This window comes from Taudactylus pleione, unplaced genomic scaffold (genome assembly GCF_031769625.1).
Source record: "Taudactylus pleione unplaced genomic scaffold, aTauple2 ptg000758l, whole genome shotgun sequence".
NCBI classification, from domain to species: Eukaryota; Metazoa; Chordata; class Amphibia; order Anura; family Myobatrachidae; genus Taudactylus; species Taudactylus pleione.
The window spans coordinates 3,003,274-3,025,346 of record NW_028285160.1 but is presented as its reverse complement, the minus strand read 5'-3'; the positions used below and the strand labels follow the sequence as shown (position 1 = coordinate 3,025,346).

The following is a 22,073-nucleotide window of genomic DNA, read 5'->3' as shown; positions in this document are numbered from 1 at the left end:
CATACTGAAGCATGAAGGGCCTACAGGGGAATAATAGAAGCCCACAAAGGAGTGTGGCCAACTATAATGTGGAAAAAAAAAAAAATATATATATATATATTCGTCCTTGGTCTGGAACTTCCAATAACAATGTTTAACTGCTGCTGGTGCCCTCGCAAAAGGGATGTACAGTGGGACACTCATGGCATCTTGAAAGATCAGAGATAAGCTAGTGCAGATAGGTAGTGGTGAGTAAGGAGCGATCAGAGAGAGTTTTTGGTAAGGAGGGGTCAGAAGGTAGTGCAGATAGGTAGTGGTGAGCAACCCAGTAACCCCTGCAATGCTGGTCAGTTGTGAGACCACTACACATGTACTAACATTATGCCACACTGTAGTGCTCCCAACATTATATCACATTGTAGTGTCCCCCAAATTATGCCACACTATAGCACCCCACATATTATAAGACACTGTAGTGCATACACATTATGTCACATTGTAGTGCCCCCCACATTATGTAACACTGTAATGCCTGACATATTGTACCACACTGTAATGCCCCCACATTATGTCACACTGTAGTGCCCGGCACATTTTACCACACTGTAGAGCCCGACACATTTTACCACACTGTAGTTCCCACACATTATGTCACACTGCAGTGCCCAACACATTATCCCAAACTGTAGTATTCACACTATATGCCACCTGTAGTGTCCACACATTATACCACTGTAGTGTCCACACATTATGCCACCTGTAGTGTCCACACTTTATGCCACCTGTAGTGCCCACACCTTATACCACACTGTAGTGCCCCTCACATTATACCACACTGTAGTGCCCCCCACATTATGCCACATTGTAGTATCCACACATTATGCCACCTGTAGTACCCACTGATTATGCCACCTGTAGTGCCCACACTTTATGCCCAACTATAGTACCCCTCACATTATGCCAAGCTGTAGTTATCACACATTATGCTAACTGTAGTGCCCACACATTATGCCACACTATAGAGGCCCCATATTATTACATACTGTAGTACCCACACATACCACACTGTAGTGCCCACATATTATGCCACCTGTAGTGCCCATACATTATGCCACCTGTAGTGTCCACAGATTATGCCACCTGCAGTGCCCACACATTATGCCACCTGTAGTGCCCACACAATGTACTCACCAGCAGCATCCTCGGGCAGCCAGAAGAGCAGCAGTCACAGCAGGGTTAGGTCTAGGGCGAGGTTCTGTAAAGAACCTCTGACGTCACAAAAGGGGGAAAGGCAAGGTTCAGAACGGGGGGCCAAAAGTGTCCCTTCGCGGAATTGCTTTGCTCGCTACGCTTCAGGTCTATATTCCCTTCTTTATATTCCCCTCTATGCCCACGTGGATAGTAACACTGGTAGCTGACCAGCCCTGCCATTATGGTCACATGGTTGTGACATCAGAGGTCCTTTCTCCAACTTGGATCTAGCAACAACCTTCACAGCAGTCACAGCCTCACAATAAGTCACAACCATGAGGCTATGAAGCTGCTAAACTCCAAGTCAGAGGAGCATGTGATAAGCTCCTCCAATCAGAGCTCAGCAGATGCTCCTCTGCAGAGACTACTGGGATTTATTACCCAGTAGTGCACTGGAGTGCTGAGTCTGACTGCAGTGTGCTCCAGTTCCCTGCGTGTAGCTGCCGGCTGACTCAGTCACAGCCCTGATGACTGCCCGGCAAGCAGCTACACTGCACCTGCCATTGGAACGGCGCCATAGGCCACGCCCTCCCACGATAGTGGACGTGGCTACAAATCAGTGGGGTCCACTTGGGATTTCACTGAATTCCCGGCGGCCCAGTCCGAGCCTGCTTACCACTCTGAGTTGGAGTTAACACAACATTTATTGAGGCAATACCAGTGCCACTGTTATGCAATTTATATATCTTACCCATGCAAAAGCCATCATCAAAATATTGTAACCCCTCAGGTCTGTACCTCTGGCAATAACAGAATTAAGTAACCATTTGTTTCCTAGGGCTCTATTTATTAACATTATTTTTATTAAAATAAAGTAAAAAAGGGTGTTTTCACAACCTTTTCACATTATTTTAGTTTGACTTAAATTTACTAAAGGGCAATTGGAGTAGAATTCGTAAAATTCTACTCCAACCCCTAAGTATAACTTATTTGTAGTAATCAGATCGCATTTCCCATAATTGTAATGGGAAATGTGATCTGGCCAAAGTTACTAAAAATAAAATGTGAAAGAATACCGGGGGAAGTCCTGTGATAATAACGTCACCTGGAGATGGCGTTATCCAGGGTCTCCCCCGGTTACCGGACTCCTGCTCTGCTCTAACAGGCAGAGCAGAGCCCGGAGCCGGCCCCAGTGTTCAGCTGTGTGATCTAAACAGACTACAAGGGTGGGTAGCGGGGGGGCGTTGGGGGGAAGGCGGGTGTTGCGATTGCGGGGGGGTAGCGGCGTCCGGTCGGCGCATGTGCGGGACCTCGTCACTGTATTTTTGGAGAAAAATACAGTGATAAGGCTGCGGAGGGGATTCGCAGGAACAGAGCTTTATCGCAAGCTTTGTCCCTGCAAGGGATTTTTAATAAATCCCTGTGATATTGCCTGAATTCGCAATGCGAATTCTGTTGGTAATATCACTCTACAATCTGCATTTTAATGCTGATTGTGGTAAATAGGGCCCATAGGGAGAAGCAAAAAAATTTCTTATTGTGGCTGAAAACACCATTTATCCCCCAACAACAGGGATTTCAACACTTTGATAAACTGGCCCACATGCTTTCCTGCATATTTTTTAGGGCTAACAGAGGAAAGGACTAATGCAGAGTGGACCCCAAATTGCAGGCACTATCATAAAGTGCATTCCGCTTAGCAAAGTTAGAAAAGCTCACATCCCAGTTGTGTCCATATTTTTAAACTTTTATTTAATTTGAAACAAACTCTTTTGATATTAGTCTTTAACGAAAATGACTAAAACTCTCTAATACAGCAGAAAGGAAGAAAACGTTTTGCTTGAACACGAGCTCTTAAGCATAATATGTACCTGATCCAAGCAGAAATAACCAATCAGCAACACCATAGCATTAGCATATTGCCAATCAGAAATGGTTCCCTAGGACTGGTTACCATCATCATCCGCTAAATGACCACGCTATATTTGGCCTAACTTAGGATGTCTCCGACTTACCTATCCAGGCGCAAGAAGCAGGTGTACAGTGCATGGCAGAATCACACAAACATGCATAGACAGACATCCATGTGCCTACTGTCCTAGGTCAGGCACGGTGCAAGGTACACTACATAACGCTGCATCAGTCCCAAATCCCCATATGTATGTAATGACTGCTGTGTAGCAAGGTACAATTTCTAAGCTCTCCAGAGAGCTAATAATGGCACTGCCCAGTTAGCAATTTACACTTACACGACTAATTGCTTAAAGGAATATGACATCATAAAAACAACCTATTAAAAGTCCTAAAATAACATGTCAATGAAATAATGGAAAATATTCACTCAAATTATTCTCTTAAGTCTTCTATAGCTGAAAACGCTGTGTACTTTAGGTAATGAAAAGTCTAGACTTTTTGGGGCCAAATTATAAAGTGCTATGCCCAGTGCTATTGAAACGCATGAGTGGGTACGTTGGCAAAAAGAAACTGACAGTATATTATCAGTGCCCAAACAGTCAGCCTCTTCACATTTTATTTTAATATGCTCTGCAGGTGACCCCAGTTACATTGCGAAATAAGGTTTCCATAGAATTAACAATATCAGGTCAGTGTATTTTATCAGATTGAAAAAGACTACAAATCTCTTTGAAATAAAACTACTCTCTGACTATATGCATACTGAAAGCTAGACTGCCAGGTGTTCAGTGATGCAATTCAACAGTTATGTTAAAATAGCTTTATTTTCACTGCCAGTAAAAACACTCTGCTTTCAGCCACAATCAGATGCCCAGTTTAAAATTCCACTATGTGCAAACTTTCTTAATGTTAAAACCAGCAATGTACAAATGCCATTTTAATTTAATTATATTTTGCTCTGCTTTACGTTCATCTGTAATGCATCTTATAGATATTCAGTCTTGCAGCAGTGGAAGTTTCAGCTAAAAGGTTTATGCAGTATTTAAATCTTTATACAGCAGACGTTTGCGCCCTGTAGTACGTTTCCCATTGAGGAACTACAGTATGTGGCAGGGCATGCTGACATGTAGCTTTACATCAGAAAGGCAGAACTATTTTTATCAATGGGAAATATGTACAGAGGGCCTGATTCAGAGCCGCTCGTAAGCGGCCGCTCGTTCGCTCCGAGCGATGTTCGCACATCTGCGCATGCGTATGGGTTGTAATGCGCATGCGCCAACCAGTCAGTGCGGTCAGAAATCGTGTGCTCGCAAAATAGCGAGTGCCTGCTAATTTGAGTGACAGAATGAGGCGTTTGTGGGTGGTAACAGGGGAAGGTGCTTGAAAACCGGGAGTGGAGATCCGAACGCAGGCGTGCCAAACGGTCAAAACGGGCGTTTTAAGGGTGTGCATAATTAACAAAGCAGCGTCATCGGCCACGTCACTTGGTTGTCTTTTAGCCTGAACTGCTCGCATGATTGCGGTAGGCAAATGCTACCACAAGCACTGCGAGCAGTTCATACGCCTTTCGATGTACACGATTAATCAAATAAATAGCGGAGATGACGTAGGATGCAAGCGGCCAGGGGGCGTTTTTTTAAAAATAGCGAGCGCATATTTCGTTTGCTCGTTCAGACATAGAGGCATCAACAGACCGCAAAGAGCGAGCGCTTAATTTAAATAGCCAGCCCCTTTTTCTGAACGAGCGTCCGCAAATAGCGTCCGGCTCTGAATCAGGCCCAGAGTTTGGAACAGAATCGGTATCTTAAGTCAGAATCGGACTTTCGGCGTCGAGATTCAGACCGGCGGCATCCCGTCCACCGGGCTGATAACTACGAACGCCTTTTTACTGCTGCATAATTGTGGAGTAACTTTTAATAGCAAAAATGATTTGCCCATTAATACATACACATGGGCGATGGAAGACAACACTGATTAAAGCACAAGTGATTTGACCTCAATTTAAAGATGCATTTTATGAACGTGTTTGAAGGATACACTACAGAAAAATGTACTATAGTGTTTTCTCAGGCACTAGGTAAGTGTACCCATGAACCCCATTATATTTTACCAATAACTGATGATTGTGAACACAGTAGGCAACATGAAATTGATGTGACACAATGCACCAAGAGCATTTAATAGACTTTGTTGAAGAGCATAGTTTCATTACTTAATTCTGCTATCCGTGTGTACGAGCTGTAGATTGTAAGCTCTCCCACAAGCCCCCCGTCCCCCCCTTTGTTTTCATGTTTGCATATATTTTATCTTCGATTTATGTACATTATACTCTGTTTAGCTTCACAGTGCACTGTGGGTTCTGACACATAATAATAATAATAAAAATAATAATAATAATAATATTATACTATATAAAATGAAGATATATAATCTTTACAACAGGATACTTATTGTACAGAATAATTTATGATTCTCCATTATTCACATACTATGGGGGCACAATTTTAAAACTGTATTGACCTCATTATGTATTTGAGTGGGATGTATCTGGAGGGAATTTGGCCATAAGTGTCCTACCTCTAGCACACCACAGGGCAGAATGAACTGACTTTGTCATTGTTGCAGCTTTATTTATAATTATAATTTTTCTGCTGAAATTCCAAATACACTGCGGAATGGCAAAGCAACATCAGATTGAAGTTTGTATCACCAGAACTTTGCAACTCTGCAAAACTGTCTGCTTCTCTGCATAATCATATCGTACAGTAAAGTGACACCCCTATGCAAGACAGATTGGTCCATACCCTTTTCAGGGAATCGGTATGAAATACTGATGGACGGGATGCCGGCTGTCAGTACAATGAGCAGCATCCCGATGGTTCAAATCCCGACAGTGTAATGGTAAGTAATGTTCCTTTGTCCTACTCACCCCCTAACCCTCTTTTCCTACACTCTTATAATAACCCTCCCCCCTTAGTGCCTAACCCTAACCCCTTAGTGCCTAACCCTAACCCTCCCCCCTTAGTGCCTTCCTGAAATCGGCATGCGAAGTGCTAGAATGCAGCGGCCGCAGCCATATTCCACGCCAAGTTCCGTTTACAGAGTCTGTCGCACACAGATATGCAAGTGTCGCATATCAAATTAATTAACACGGTCTCCTGGCGTGTCCTAGTCATGTTGCATTTTCAGCAAAAAAAGACACCTAACACTAGCAGAGTTGCACGGAACTAGCGACTCACTCAGGCCAGGCATTATGTGCTGCGAGGCGTATTGAGGCTAGATGAGCGAGGGCACATCTGTATATATGCTGTATGTAGTATTTGTGAGTGTACATATCTAGAATATTAATATTTTGAGTTGGAATCCACCCTGTGTATAAATCCTACCTTTACCTCCAGTGTTCCGGGCACAAGAGTTCCAGGCACATTGGAATTCAGCCCAATGATAAGTGCAGCATTAACATCTAATAATCGGCTTATTGTTCCATCCAGCATCGCATAAACTCCATAGATGCTTCTCCTTAGGGATGAATGATCCTTAATTATGTATATAATTCTCTCCCATAGCGACTGAGCACAGTTCAGGTGGAACTTTCTAACATTCTCAATCATCTGCTCTGAAAGGCCTCCTTATGTACCCCAACATTCCATGGGTTTCATCCACTCCACAATGAACATTTTCAGGTTATCCTTTGTTTGTGCATAGCTGGGTTTATTAGTGTTACAGCTGTTCAGCTGCTAAGAGTCAATGGTTGATAAATAGCAAAAACAATCTTGGCTAACCTAGTACTTCCATGCAGAGAACTGACTTTTATGGGAATCTTTCCAGTATTTTATTTTCTCTACATCAGATTAAGATTGTTTTTTTATTTTGTTATTGAAAAGTGGTAAAGTAATGTTTTTGGATAATCTGTTATTGATTTGTGGGAAGGTATGATGCCATTTTCATAATAATGATTCATATTTATAGCACTGGGCAAATTGTTCAATTTACCTATTTTTTTCGTGACAGTTGTCCATGTGCATTTTCTTAAGAATGGGTCCCGCTAATTCATTAGGTAGACCCTCACTGCCTATTCTGCTTTTCAGCAAAAGACTGGTAATGTGTAGGAGGGGAGCAATACAATTGTTTAAATCCCTATCCTGTGCTGACTAGTCTGGTAATAACCGTGGATCTCAACCTCCTGGTTTCCCCATTATTGTGATAATCAGCTCAGACTGGCTAATTTTGGGGTTAGTAATCAGATCTATAGGGGATTTGTCCCCAAAATATTGACTTATTTTTATTGACCGTCCCTAGGAGAGCTTGGCATTCCTGTTACAAAGAGACTAGCTCTAACGATAGTTCTATAACAACTGGACATCCACAGAATGATAATCTTATATATACAGTACTGCTTATGCAGCTCACCCCCAGTCGACTTTCCGCATGGCTCAAGAGCCAAACAATAGAATCAGGGGGAGCTGTATCGAGCCTTGGAGAGAGATAAAGTGGAGCTTCTAACTGTCATGTATCTAGCACAGTCTATTAAATGACAGGGGTAAATTTACGAAGAATCGAGATTGGTCGAGTTTAGTTTTTTTTTCATCTCGATCTGCATCGCCGAATCTTAGGTGATTTTCCCGTTTTTCATCTCTCAAGAAGTGAGTTTTGCTGAAAGTGAGATGGTCATTGGTGAAGCAGATCGAGATAGCTCCCCCGAGTTGCAAGTGAAGATGAGATTACTCACCCGAGATTGCAGTGTTTTATCTTTGCAAATCTCTCCCGAGCTAGCAGCCTGCACATATCAGTGAGATATGTGAAGGCTGTTTGTGTGTAAAACCTGTAAAAGAAGGCTTAAATATTGTAAAAAAAATTACGTGGGGTCCCCCCCCCCAAAATCATAACCAGCCCCGGACTTGTCAGCCAGTCCTGGTTCTGAAAATTACGGGGAACAAATGAGTAGGGCTCCAAGGTAATTTAGGAACCAGCACCAGGCTGCAGGGCCAGTGCTAGTTTTAAATATAGGGGGGAAAAAAATTGCGTAGGGATCCCCCCTTTTTTAAAACCAGCACCGAACCCAAACCGACCGGGGTGTAATGCCACAGCCAGGAGACCCTATTACCGGATCTCCAGGTACAAAGCATTCTCACCCCAAGCCGGGGATCTCAGGGGAGGTGGGGACCCGCACAAGAAGGGGTCCCCCTCTCCCAAAACCCCAGGCTTAGTGTGAAGCCTGGGGCTCTACCCTGCACCCCTGGGCTGTGGGTACGGGGGTAATAAAGTGTAAAACAGAAGTAAACTATTGTAAACCACCCACAGCTATAGCGAGCGGCCAAAATGATGGTCACGATGGTCAAGACCATCGCGACCATCGGGCTTGCGACGAGACCCTTGTGGTAGGGTCTCGCTGCCGCAAGCCCTGGAGTGCTTTTGGCTCTATCAGAGCCAAAAGCACTCCCACTGACATCACTAGTGATGTCAGTGGGGCCCGGCCCCAGACGGTAGGCGTTCCCATGGGAACGCCTCCGTCTGGGCAGCCACGCCCCCGGCACTCCCACCAAAGGGGGCGTGCTGTCAATCAACATCGACAGCACGCCCCCTTTGGTGCGAGATCCTTAACGACGGCTTGGCCGTCGTTATTCGGGTCTCGCGCATGCGCACGACGGAGCCGCCTCCGTCGTGCGCATGCGCACTTGGGCAACATCGACCCGCTTGCGAGCGCTCAGCGCTCGCAAGCGGGTCTGAATCAGGCCCTCTGTATATAACTTCAGTACAATCCTCTAATATCTTTCTCCTGTGCTTGCCCTGTTCTTGTATTTTTTCCCACTTATGCCGGATACCTGACCAAAGGACTGCGACCTGCCTAGTGGGTGCAGCTTAAGCCCAAATCCCGCTTGCAGGGGTCACTGAGAAGCACCTCCCAGTAGGTTGGACTCTGCGCCTTTGGTCAGGTCTCGCCAACATCCAGAACTGGTGGATGGAAGACACTAACCCAGGCCCCTCGCCTCCTGTTCCCTCCTCAACCTGGGTCCACGTCTTCTAATCTTGTGGAATCATCTTAGGTAGAGCATGACACTAGCACTCACCACTCGCGCATGCAGGGTCAGAAGACCGCACATGTGCTTTAGTGCAGTAGCCGCCGGGAAGTGAAGATAACATAATCGCTAATGCAAGCACTTTACTTTTACACATCGCAGGGACGGGCTTCTAATGGAGTGTATAATAGTACATCCCAGCAGAATTTTATTTCTTATTCCCGTGAACAGTGACATTAAGAAATTAAAATTATGGGGTCTAGGACTTGATAATTGGTAAATATTACCCTAAAACTCTACATCCAAACAGGCTTGCAGTTTTGAGCAATGTTAGTAAATAATCCTTACAGTCATTGTACAATCATTACAGCTAAGGTACCTTAAATCATGAGTGCTATATTATTAAAATTATTATAAATTAATATTCTGTATATTGACTTGTATTTTTTTGCCTAAATTGTACTTTTCTCTTTTTAACAGGTACTAAAGTAAGCTTCATGCTAAAAGTGCACCGCCTGGAGAAATATCCTGTGGATATCTATTATTTAGTCGACGTCTCTGCTTCAATGAGAAAAAGTATAAAAAAACTTAATTCCATTGGATTTGACTTATTTCAAAAAATGGCAGCCTTTTCTAATGACATTCGATTTGGATTTGGGTCATTTGTTGATAAGCCTGTATCACCGTATATTAGTGTTCATCCTGAGAAAATAAAAAATCAGTGCAGGTGAGTCTACATTTTACTCTATGCCAACATTGAGCTGCAGATCTGTCAGGTGCAATAGACACTCAAAAAATGTTAAGCAAATAGCTGACTCCTTTTGCATGAACTATGCTCACACAGTTACTGGGCAAAGTGGCGGTGGTTCTGGGCAATGGAAAACCCCCTATAAGTGTCTGCCTGCATTGGGCTCAATAGAAATATATTGTGTGTCTGTGGTTTTTGCGATTAGTAAAAGACTGGCCTATTCATCATCGGAGGCCGTATGGCCCCCGATGACTAAGTATTGATCTCGCTACGAGGGATACTTAAGTATACAACTCGCAGCGGGTGAAACTTGACATCGGAGCAATTCATCATTGCTCCGGTGCGGGGACAGCTGCTACGAAAAGCAGCTGTCCCCTTAGTTAGTATCACAGCTACAGAAGTGGCTGCATTACTTACCTCCTCCCTGTCGTGACGGCTAAGCATGCGTGACCCAAGTTGATACATACACACAGCCGCCGGGGAGGTAGTGAGGTGGCAGCGGATGGATCCCCTTGGACCCCTCGTCACGTCTACGGAACTCCTTGGATGTCCCAGTGATTTCTTAAACTTAATATGTCTAAGACTGAGATGATCATCTTCCCACCCTCCCACATAACCTCACCTCCCACTATTTCTTTATCAATTGATGGCACAACTATCTCCTCTAGCCCCAAAGTGCGCTGTCTTGGAGTTATCCTGGACTCCTCCCTCTCCTTTAAACCACATATCCAGAACCTCTCACAGTCCTGTCATTTCCATCTTAAAAATATTTCCAGGATCAGACCCTTTCTCACCCAGGATGCTACTAAGACCTTAATACACTCACTGGTCATCTCAAGATTGGATTACTGTAACCTTCTCCTATCTGGCCTCCCCAAATCCCATCTCGCTCCTCTCCAGTCTATCCTTAATGCTGCTGAACGGCTTATCTTCCTCTCCAAATGCTCTACATCTGCCTCCCCTCTCCTACAAGCCCTCCACTGGCTCCCCTTCCCCTTCAGAGCCCAATTCAAGGTTTTCACACTCTCTTACAAAGACCTCACACACTCCTCTCCCATTTACATTTCTGACCTCATTTCCCTTCACTTTCCTGTCCCCCTCTTCGTTCAACCGCCTCTCATGCCAACTGATTACTTCCTCCCACTCCCGCCTCCAAGACTTTGCCCGTGCCACTCCCCACCTCTGGAACTCTCTCCCTCTCCCCATCAGACTCTCCACCTCTCTACAATCCTTCAAACGGGCTCTCAAGACCCACTACTTCATCAATGCTTTCCAGCTCTCATCCTAACTTGCTACTACATACTCCCTCCTCCCTGTCTTCCCTATCTGTATCATGCCCATCTGTCTGCCCCTCCCCTTGAGAATGTAAGCTCTTGTGAGCAGGGCCCTCTACCCTCTTGTGCTTCTCCTTACTTTATGTTCATCTACTTCTTACTCACCACTAGGACACCTAACACTTGGTGCCTATGCTTTGCTGCTTATGTGGGTGTTATGGCCACCTATGTATCAATGTATATTATCCATGTCCTTGTCATTCATTGTATTTTACTGTAAGTCACTTTCTGGTTATGTACCTTGTAAGGCGCTGCGGAACACTTGTGGCGCCATATAAATAAACAATAATAATAATAATAATAATAGGAAGGAGTGGGAATCCGAGAACAAGCACCATTCTGGCCTTACATTTAATTTTTTTCTTTGTCAATTGTGACAATAAATAGTTCGATCTTTCACTGCAATCAAAACCGCAGTAGCTGTGAGTCACGGTATTTCAATATCATTTATTCTAACTGCGACAATACATTGTATTATAAATAACATTTGTTACAATATTACATTGGTTAGAATTGTTTTAATATAATCAATATACTCAGTATAATCCAGTTTAATTTACAACTAGGGGCGGTATAAAATTAGTTTTGCACTCGCGATAAAGTTTCGCCTGCCGGAGTTTTCGCCTACATTGCATCTTTTAGTTGCGGAAACTTATCGTGCATGCCCCCGCCATTGGCCATATTCAAATCCAAAGTACGCGAAAACGGACACAATGCGAAATCAAAGACGCGAAAAGTGGTGTCAGAATCGGGGAAGAGAGCATGAACCCCCCCAAAAAGATGCAGAAACATTGGGGATCAATGTAGTAGTGCCCGATTAGCACAATTGCCACTAATTAGCGTCTTTGCACAAGTGGTGAAGAATGGCATAAAGCAGTATTTTTTGTTGAAAATAAGTAGTCCTGTCAAATTTGGGGTACCTAGTCTCAATAAAAAGTGTTCTAATCAGGCGCTGTTGATGTTCACAGTGAGGAAAAAACATCTCTTACTTTTTCAATAAATATACATCCAAACAATGTTCTTGTGTTAAATTTCCTTATAGAAAATGTTCACTCTGTTATTGCTTTTTTTCTCCTTTTTTCTTTTCAGGAATCATAACCTTTAACTTCTTAGATAGATAGAATTCTCAAAAAAAGAGAGAGAGAAAGAACACATAGTGCAGCTCTGTTTGGTATACAGAATACACTATACTTTTATTTACACTCACATGGTATCCAAAAATTAAAAACATATAGTGTTGCCAAAATGACGCAACAGAGGAGGGATTCAATGGAAAAAGGTACCAGGAGGTTGAGATAGTGCACAGCAAAAAAGATGGGGGTCCCGGACACCAACCCACAATATGCGTCATGCTAGGGGAGGAGGGTTGGGGATTGGTACCAGTATTTAAACTGGGTAAGTTATTCTCTCACCACGTTTCTGAGGAAGGACGATCAGGTCCGAAACGCGTTAAGCGGGTGAGAACATTGTGGGACGTGGACTTGTGTACTGAAGGACGGTGTAAGAAGTGGGTTGGTGTCCGGGACCCCCACTTTTTTTGCTGTGTACTATCTCAACCTTCTGGTACCCTTTTCCATTGGATCCCTCCTCTGTTGCGTCATTTTGGCGACGCTATATGTTTTTAATTTTTGGATACCATGTGAGTGTAAATAAAAGTATAGTTTATTCTGTATACCAAACAGAGCTGCACTATGTGTTCTTTCTCCCTCTCTTTTTGAGAATCCTATCTAAGAAGTTAAAGGTTATGATTCCTGAAAAGAGAAAAGGAGAAAAAAAGCAATAACAGAGTGAAAATTTTCTATAAGGAAATTTAACACAAGAACATTGTTTGGATGTATATTTATTGAAAAAGTAAGAGATGTTTTTTCCTCACTGTGAACATCAACAGCGCCTGATTAGAACACTTTTTATTGAGACTGTTTATAAAGGATATACTGTATAAGGATTCTTTTGAGTTTCCGATTGGCTGCAGTTGTTGCGCTTATTGATAACCTGTGTCTAATTTATATTAAATTTGGGGAACCTGAAAATGGGTGCAAGCATCTGTTAATGCTTCTAAAGTGAAGTTTTAAATAAAGTGAAATCCGCACCCCTAAAAACACTTGACCCCTTCTTAGTGCACCCCCAGAACCTTATTTCACTAGTTTGCGAACTTGTCCCCCACTTTGCACTTTTTCGCCCCCAAATTCAAAGTACTTTTTTGGGGTGTTCTTGAGGGATTTTGTTTAGGGTTTTTTTGATGCAGTTGTCCTTTGGGGGGCTGTCCCAAGGGTACTGAGTTGCTTCCCCATCTTTGCACCCCCAAACAAAAATTTTGCACTTCTTTACTCCACCTTTTCAGAGGCAAATCTTTTTTGCCTATTACATTGCATTGAGTTTCCCCATACACGAAAAGCAGATGGAATTGAATACGGCGATACTTTTCCGACAGGCGAAAAGTCGCAATCAGCGATACTTTTTTGCGGATCTCAGCTTTTCACTTCTTATTGAAAACGGACCACGGTTTCTAACGAATAAAGGTAATCTGTTAAACATAACAAAAAAAAGTAAGAGCAAATTTAAACAGGAAAATCTGAAAAGAAACTCACTTTTGTCAAAGAGAGAGAGAGAGAGAGAGAGAGAGAGAGAGAGAGAGAAAGATTGCTCTGATAGTGGAGAAACTTGAATCGATTGGAGTTCCTGTAGAAAATGCTTTTGTAACTGGCTGTAAAGACCATTGCTGTATCATTGTTAGCTTCCTTGTAATAAATCTGTTGAGCAAATCCTTTTCTATCCTCTGGCATCATCTATCTTCCCTGTAGTCCTGGAGTTTCCATGGTTATCTCTGAATCAGGGACATGCGGGTACACATTGTGTAGTGTGTACCCAGCTATACACAGAAGGTGCCGGGCCCTGCATATTGATAAGGTGCCAGTTACTGGTGTCTGAAGGGAAACCCCCTATCCTGTTGGTTATTTACAAGCCCCCAGACAGTGTCCTGTTGTCCACAGCAAGCCCTTCTCACCTTTTTCTCCTAATTCCCTCCTCTGTGCTGCTGCTGCTGAGCTTCGATGGTTAGGTTTCCGATGCCTGAGTACTTCCTGGATTGGTCATCTGATCGTCAGAGGTGTCCATCACAGCTCAAGGCACGCCCCCTCACAGTGAGGCATGCCTCCATTACCTTTTGATCTCTGTGTTTTATTGGCTGCTTTGAGGACCAGCCCCCCTGGTCCAGACAGTGTCTGAGCTATCAGGGGTGAGGCTGAGCTCTTACTGCCTCATCTCTCATCTCTCCCTATATTTCCAGGGAGTGCTGCAATTTTTTTGAGTTTGCCTATATAAATGATCAGAATAATACAAAGAAGATATTTATAAAAGTTATAAATATCTTCTTTGTATTATTCTAATCATTTTTATATTTAAAACTCTGCAGTCTGACACGGAGTATGACAGGGGAGGCTCTACCTCCCTTGACTGCACGTCCCTTCTCTGAATGCCCCGAAGATCCAATGGTCTGGGCCCGGGGGCAGATAACTTTCCAATATAAAATCTGTCAAGATAATTTCTCTATCTGCCCTGCTTTGTTACCTCATCAGGACATTCCAGAGAAGAGCCTCTATTTTAGCAATGTCAACCATAAGGAGTTGTCCTCAGTAAGCAGAGTACTGACAAATTGGATTGGGCTACAGTGGAATCCCAGATACCTTATGGTCACATTTATTCCCATTCCGCCTTGTAATTTTAGATGTTATATTGATGGAAACCTTAAGAAATGTTGTTGTTTTTTTACATTTTCTTCAGCTTTAGCTAAGGCTGCATTTTTTTTTGCCAAGAAGGACAGTTCCTTCCTCCATGTATAAATTATCAGGAATTATATAACATCACAATAAAAACTCATTATCTTCTTCCGTTTATACCAGCACTTTTAAATCGACATGGTTTACAATGTTAGATCTGAAAATTACTTATAATTTGGTCCGTATACAAAAGGAGAATTAGCGGAAAAGAGATATTAGAAATCACATGTTGAATATTGCGTAATGGTATTCGGATTATGCAACACCCCAGCAATATTCCAACATTTTGTCAATTACACTTTAATTGGGATGTACTAGATCGGTATGTCATGGTATATCTGGACAATGTCCTACTTTCATCTTCAGGTCTCAAACTACATGATTCCCATGTGAAAAAAAGCATTGGAACATATTCACACGTCTGCGCAAAGCTTGAGAAATGTGAATTTGAATAAGATCACATTCACTTCCCAAGTTATAGAATTTCTCTTCAATTGCTTCAAATAGATCATTGACAAGTATCAAACCTTCGAGAATAGATAAAATGGAGAAGTTTCCCATAGCCACCAATCAGCTCTTAGTTGTCATTTATCTGGTACAGTCTACAAAATGACAGTAAAAGCTAATTGGTTGATATGGGCAACTTCTACACTTTGTCTCTAAAAGAAAAAATTGATACATCTCTTCCTCAATCACTTTAAACTGTCCTCCATAAATATCAGAGAGCCTCAGTGGAGAGTCTCGAAATTTTTTCATAGATGTATTAAAAGCTTTTCTACTATAGTTCCCCCTGCACTCAGGATAATTGTTCAACTGAATTCTCCAGGCTTACTCTACTTCATTCCTTTAAAAATTGATCCAAAATTTCACAGGGTTCTTTTGACCCTCGATCCCCCAGCCCGACTATCTTGGTGTATTATGAAGGGAAATTGTGAATTGACACCATTTTGGATTCTGTGATATGTTATTGCTATCTGCAATATTTCATCAATAGGCTTGGATATGGTCCAGAAGATCAGCCTTGGAAGCTGGTTTCTCGATTCCACAGCTTCTCTGAGAGTTTCATACTTGCCATTCATACTAGTCGCTCTTGAGTCCCAAAACCACTTTTGGAGTGAGAGTGGTTAAATATGTGTAATATGTCAAGAAAGGGTTAACAATGTGACAACAACCTATTTAACCACATTAATATCAATCTGCTCCTTCTCAGGGCCGGATTAAGGTCTGTGGGGTCCCCTGGGCAACAAACTTGTGAGGGCCCCTATCAACAACATTATTAAAGTGATATATTAGCAATGTTACAAAATAATTTATATATATATATATATATATATATATACATACACACACAGACACTGTAGCTACATATACAATATATATATGTATTTATTTATTTGTACTTGAAATTCCAGTTTATTACATTTTAAAGCAATTGTAAAGATCTGGAATTTCAGGTTCAAATATATATGTATATATATGCTGAAGACATCAAAACTATGAAGAACACATATGGAATTATGTTGTAAACAAAAAAGTGTTAAACAAATCAGAATAAGTTTTATATTTTAGATTCCTCAAAGTAGCCCCCTTTTACTTGGATGACATCTTTGCACACTCTTGGCATTCTCTCAATCAGCTTCATGAGGTAGTCTCCTGGAATGGTTTTGAATTAACAGGTGTGCCTTGTCAATAGTTAATCTGTGGAATTACTTGCCTTCTTAATGTGTTTGAGACCATCAGTTGTGTTGTGCAGAAGTAGGGTTAGTACACAGTGGACACCACTATTTGACTACTGTTGTAATCCATATTATGGCACCAACCACTCAACTCAGTAATGAGAAATTACAGTCCATCATTACTTTAAGACATGAAGGTCAGCCGATACAGAACATTTCAAGAACTTTGAATGTATCCTCAATTGCAGTTGCAAAAACCATCAAACGCTATGATGAAACTGGCTCTCACGAGGACCGCCCCAGGAAAGGAAGACCAAGAGTTACCTCTGCTGCAGAGGATACATTCATTAGAGTTACCAGCCTCAGAAACTGCTACTTAACAGCACCTCAGATTAGAGACCACATAAAGTCTTCACAAAGTTCAAGTAGCAGACAAATCTCAACATCAACTGTTCAGAGGAGACTGCGTGAATCAGGCCTTCATGGTCGTATTGCTGCGAAGAAGCCACTACTGAGGATGAACAACAAGAAGAAGAGAATTGTTTGAGCCAAGAAACACAAGGAATGGACATTAGACCAGCGGAAATCTGTACTTTGGTCTGATGAGTCCAAATTTGAGATATTTGGTTCCAACTAGCGTGTCTTTGTGAGACATAGAGAAGGTGAGCGGATGGTTTCTGCATGTGTGGTTCCCACTGTGAAGCATGGAGGAGGAGGTGTGATGGTGTGGGGGTGCTTTGCTGGTGACACTGTTGGTGATTTATTCAAACTTCAAGGCACACTTAACCAGCATGGCTACCACAGCATTCTGCAGCGCCATGTCATCCCATCTGGTTTGCGCTTACTGGGACCATAATTTGTTTTTCAACAAGACAATGACCCCAAACACACCTCCAGGCTATGTAAGGGCTATTTGACCAAGAAGGAAAGTGATGGAGTGCTGCGTCAGATGACTTGGCCTCTACAATCACCCGACCTAAACCCAATTGAGCTGGTTTGGGATGAGTTGGACGGCAGAGTGAAGGAAAAGCAGCCAACAAGTGCTCAGCACCTCTGGGAACTCCTTCAAGACTGTTGGAAAACCATTCCAGGAGACTACCTCATGTAGCTGATTGAGAGAAGCCAAAAGTGTGCAAATCTGTCATCCAAACAAAAGGGGGCTACTTTGAGGAATATAAAATATAAAACATATTTTGATTTGTTTAACACTTTTTTGTTTACAACATAATTCCATATGTGTTCTTTCATAGTTTTGATGTCTTCAGTATTAATCTACTATGTTGAAAATAATTTAAATAAACAAAAACCATTGAATGAGAAGGTGTGTCCAAACTTTTGACTGGTACTGTATATATAAAACAGGTTCACATCAGCTCATAGTTGCACAGGAACATGTCAGTATATCAGCATAACAGCACCGGATCATATCACAGACAGTGGCCCTGACATCCCACACACCCCTAATGGATGCTAGTCACCGGCAGAAGCCACATTCTTTACTCTGAACACATTCTTAAAGGCTGATTACAGGTGCAGTTTAATTAATTAGATGACAACTGATTGAGGCAACACCTGAACTGGACGCTTCAGTCCTACTGCTTTTTCTCTGCCAAACCTGAGATATCTGGACATTCCAAATTCACTTCATGTGGAATTATGGTGACCCTGCCACACTCCTCCCCCCTTAGCTTCAACCACCCTGGTGAAGCTAAGAAACTTTCAGGTGAGCTACTGTATTTGTCTCGCCCACATCTATTTGTGCTATCCGTCCGGGCACACAACTCTCTACCTTTTTCCAAAGTTCGCCATCTTCACCCTCTTCCTCCTCCCCTAGCTTCACCATAGGGTTGTTTGGAGATTCGGGCCCAACAAATTTTCGGCTGAGGTAGAGCATAAGTTTCTCTTCCCCTTCTACCACTTGGGAAAGGACTGCCCCCAATCCCGTACCTGAGGCATCTGTCTGCAATATAAATTGCTTCTTGAAATCAGGAGCCTGCAAAACAGGTTGTGCACACAAGACGCACCTCAAATCCAGCCATGCAGCTTCTGCTGGTCTAGACCACACTATTTTGTCTGGGAACTGTTTTTTGAGACGCTCAGTTAATGATGCTGCCCTAGTGACAAAATCACGAATGAATCTGCGGTAGTGACCCACTAGGCCAAGGAATGTTCTGTGCTGGGACATTTGGGTTTAGGCTTTGTGAAAACCGCCTCCACCTTACTGGGCACCGCAGGAGGGTATAGTGACCATCCCATTTTTTCAACATTTGGGTGTTATAGGTGTTGAAACAGGATAATATTGACATCGCTAAAGGGTTCTGCTGTTTTTTCTGCAATACATCTCCGGGGTTCCCGCAGGTCCGGTAAGCTCTACATATACCTGATTACCTGCATATGTGTTTTTTAACAAGGATTCCTTTTTAGGGACTTTTTAGAACCTTTTGTTTTTAATACTTTTTTCTGCACATTTATCTTGGCTTTGATATATATGTGGCGCTCGAGACTGACATATGGAGAAATTTGAATGCATAAACTTTTTTTTTTTTAAAAATTCTAAGTCACTGGAAATATATATATTTTTTCTGAGAGAATTATGAGTGGTTATCCTTATGTAAAAGGAGTCAATATATTCACTCGGTGTTGATCTATATTTGTTTAATGCGAACCAATTGCAACATTGTAACATGGTAAAGGTTTTAACATCATTCAAAGAAATATTGGACATTTAAATATGAGCGCTGCGGGACTGACACGGTGTGATTTTTGAAGGGGGTAAAACCTGGTCAGCCCCTGGAGGTACAAAGTTAGCGGCGACATTGGTGAGGGCACTACCAGTATCAATTAGTGCCCAGATCTCCCGGCCATCCACTTGTACCATCATATGGAACAGGGTGGTTTCTGCCGGAGAGATGGTCTCAGCAACCATGCATGCTGACCATAGGTCGGGTTGCTTTCCCTGCGCTGCAATCCATCGGTTCAACCTGTTTCAGACAGTCCTGCTGTATATGACTGGACTCACTGCAGTTGAAACACTCCACAGGAAGCAGGGTTTTGTTCTTAGCAACAGGTACCTGGGTTCTTGGCTTTGGCACTGGTTGCCACCCTTGCTTAGTTTTGGTTAATTTACCGAAGGTAGAGTGCAGCTCAACTACCACCGCTAATTCCTCAAATGTCTGGGGGTCAGCCTGCAGGGCCCAGTTTTGTACCCCACGTTCTAATACCCGTATAGCGTGGTCTAGGGCAACAATTTCTACTATGTGTAGCGCTGCATGTTTCTCTGGCTGTAACCACGCTTTACTCAATCTGGCTAGCTTAGCCAGTTGAACTCTGGGAGGCTCAGAGGGGTTCAGCCGCCAATCATGGAACTGATGGGCTTTACTGGGGCCGGTCACCCCAACCCTGCTGAGAACAGCCTGCTTTAGATGAGGTTATGAGCTAGCCTCTGCTACCGTCAAGTCAGTATAGGCTTACTGTGATTCTCCTGTGAGAAAGGGAGCTAACTGGGCAGCCCATTCCTCCTCTGGCCACTTTAATTGGGCAGCAGTATGTTCAAAAGTGCACATGAATGCCTCAACATCATCTGAAGCTGTGAGCTTTTGCAAAACTTCACAATCCTGCCCACCTTTTCTAATTTCCCTCAGCTCTTCATGCAGTAGCCAGATTTGGGTTTGCTGCTCAGTAGCCAGTTTTTGTTGGCGTGCAACCAATTCAGCAAACACCTTAAAACCTTCTTCCATATTTCCCCGCTGCTTGTACACAAGCGTAGCAAGCCTGACCAGCCAACTAGGGAATGCCAGAGTCCCAGCACACTATCCCTGCTGATTATGCTTAACATTGCACATCATTCCCTAGGCTCAAAACCCTATACACAGAAATCAGTAACTGCTGTACAGTGTGCTCACTCACCAAACTGCCAGACTTCGCTCTCTCTTGGGTCCTTTGCTGCATAGTAGCGTCCAGCAAATCGAGCCCCACATTCGGTGTCAAATGTGACAAGAAATCACATATACAGGATGAAAGTTCAACACTCTTTATTACCAGCACAGGCAGGTTACAGCTTCATACACCAGACTTGCAGTTCAGGTTATTAGGCAGTTCTCCTAACAGCATATGTTACAGCAGTACAGGTTCATATCAGCTCATAGTTGCACAGGAACATGTCAGTATATCAGCATAGCAGTACAGGATCATATCACAGGAACAGTGGCCCTGACATCCCACACCCCCTTCTGGATGCTAGTCACCGTCAGAAGCCCCATTCTGTGCATTGAACACATTCTTAAAGGCTGATTACAGGTGCAGTGTAATCAGAGGCATCACTAGGGTTGGTGTCACCTGGTGCTGTAACTCATGGTGACACCCCTTCCCCCCTCACACTGCAGTGCTCCTCCCAGAATGGCGGACACACCCGGTGGATGTGATGACGTCACGTCCTGCATTCTGAGTAGAGAAGAGGACGGTCTGCCGGACTGGACCAGCCAGCACCCCCTTCTGTGTCCCCAGCCAGCCAGCACCCCCTTCTGTGTCCCCAGCCAGCCAGCACCCCCTTCTGTGTCCCCAGCCAGCCAGCACCCCCTTCTGTGCCCCCCGCTAGCCAACACCCCTTCTGTGTCCCCAGCCAGCCAGCACCCTCTCCTGTGGGTCTCCAGCCAGCCAGCACCCCCTTCTGTGTCCCCAGCCAGCCAGCACCCCTTCTGTGTCCCCAGCCAGCCAGCACCCCCTTCTGTGTCCCCAGCCAGCCAGCACCCCCTTCTGTGTCCCCAGCTAGCCAGCACCTCCTTCTGTGTCCCCAGCCAGCCAGCACCCCCTTCTGTGTCCCCAGAAAGCCCGCTGCCCCTTCTGTGTCCCAAGACAGCCTGCTGCCCCATATGTGTCCCCAGCCAGCCAGCACCCCCTTCTGTGTCCCCAGCCAGCCAGCTCCCCCTTCTGTGTCCCTAGCCAGCCAGCACCCCCTTCTGTGTCCCTAGAGAGCCTGCTGCCCCTTCTGTGTCCCCAGCCAGCCAGCTCCCCCTTCTGTGTCCCCAGCCAGCCAGCACCCCCTTCTGTGTCCCCAGCCAGCCAGCACCCCCTTCTGTGTCCCCAGCCAGCCAGCCAGCACCCCCTTCTGTGTCCCCAGCCAGCCAGCACCCCTTCTGTGTCCCCAGCCAGCCAGCACCCCCTTCTGTGTCTCCAGCCAGCCAGCACCCCCTTCTGTGTCCCCAGCCAGCCAGCACCCCTTCTGTGTCCCCAGCCAGCCAGCACCCCCTTCTGTGTCCCCAGCCAGCCAGCACCCCCTTCTGTGTCCCCAGCTAGTCAGCACCTCCTTCTGTGTCCCTAGCCAGCCAGCACCCCCTTCTGTGTCCCCAGAAAGCCCGCTGCCCCTTCTGTGTCCCAAAGACAGCCTGCTGCCCCATATGTGTCCCCAGCCAGCCAGCACCCCCTTCTGTGTCCCCAGCCAG

General features: G+C 44.1%; 1 protein-coding gene across 1 annotated transcript in view; it reads left to right on the top strand.

The window, feature by feature from the left end:
* Positions 1 to 22,073, top strand: part of ITGB8 (integrin subunit beta 8) — a 145,903-nt gene that overhangs the window by 82,956 nt on the left and 40,874 nt on the right. The window contains exon 4 of the mRNA XM_088457356.1: positions 9,582 to 9,828. Coding sequence (XP_088313482.1) covers positions 9,582 to 9,828 — 247 coding nt within the window. The remainder of the gene's footprint in view (positions 1 to 9,581; positions 9,829 to 22,073) is intronic.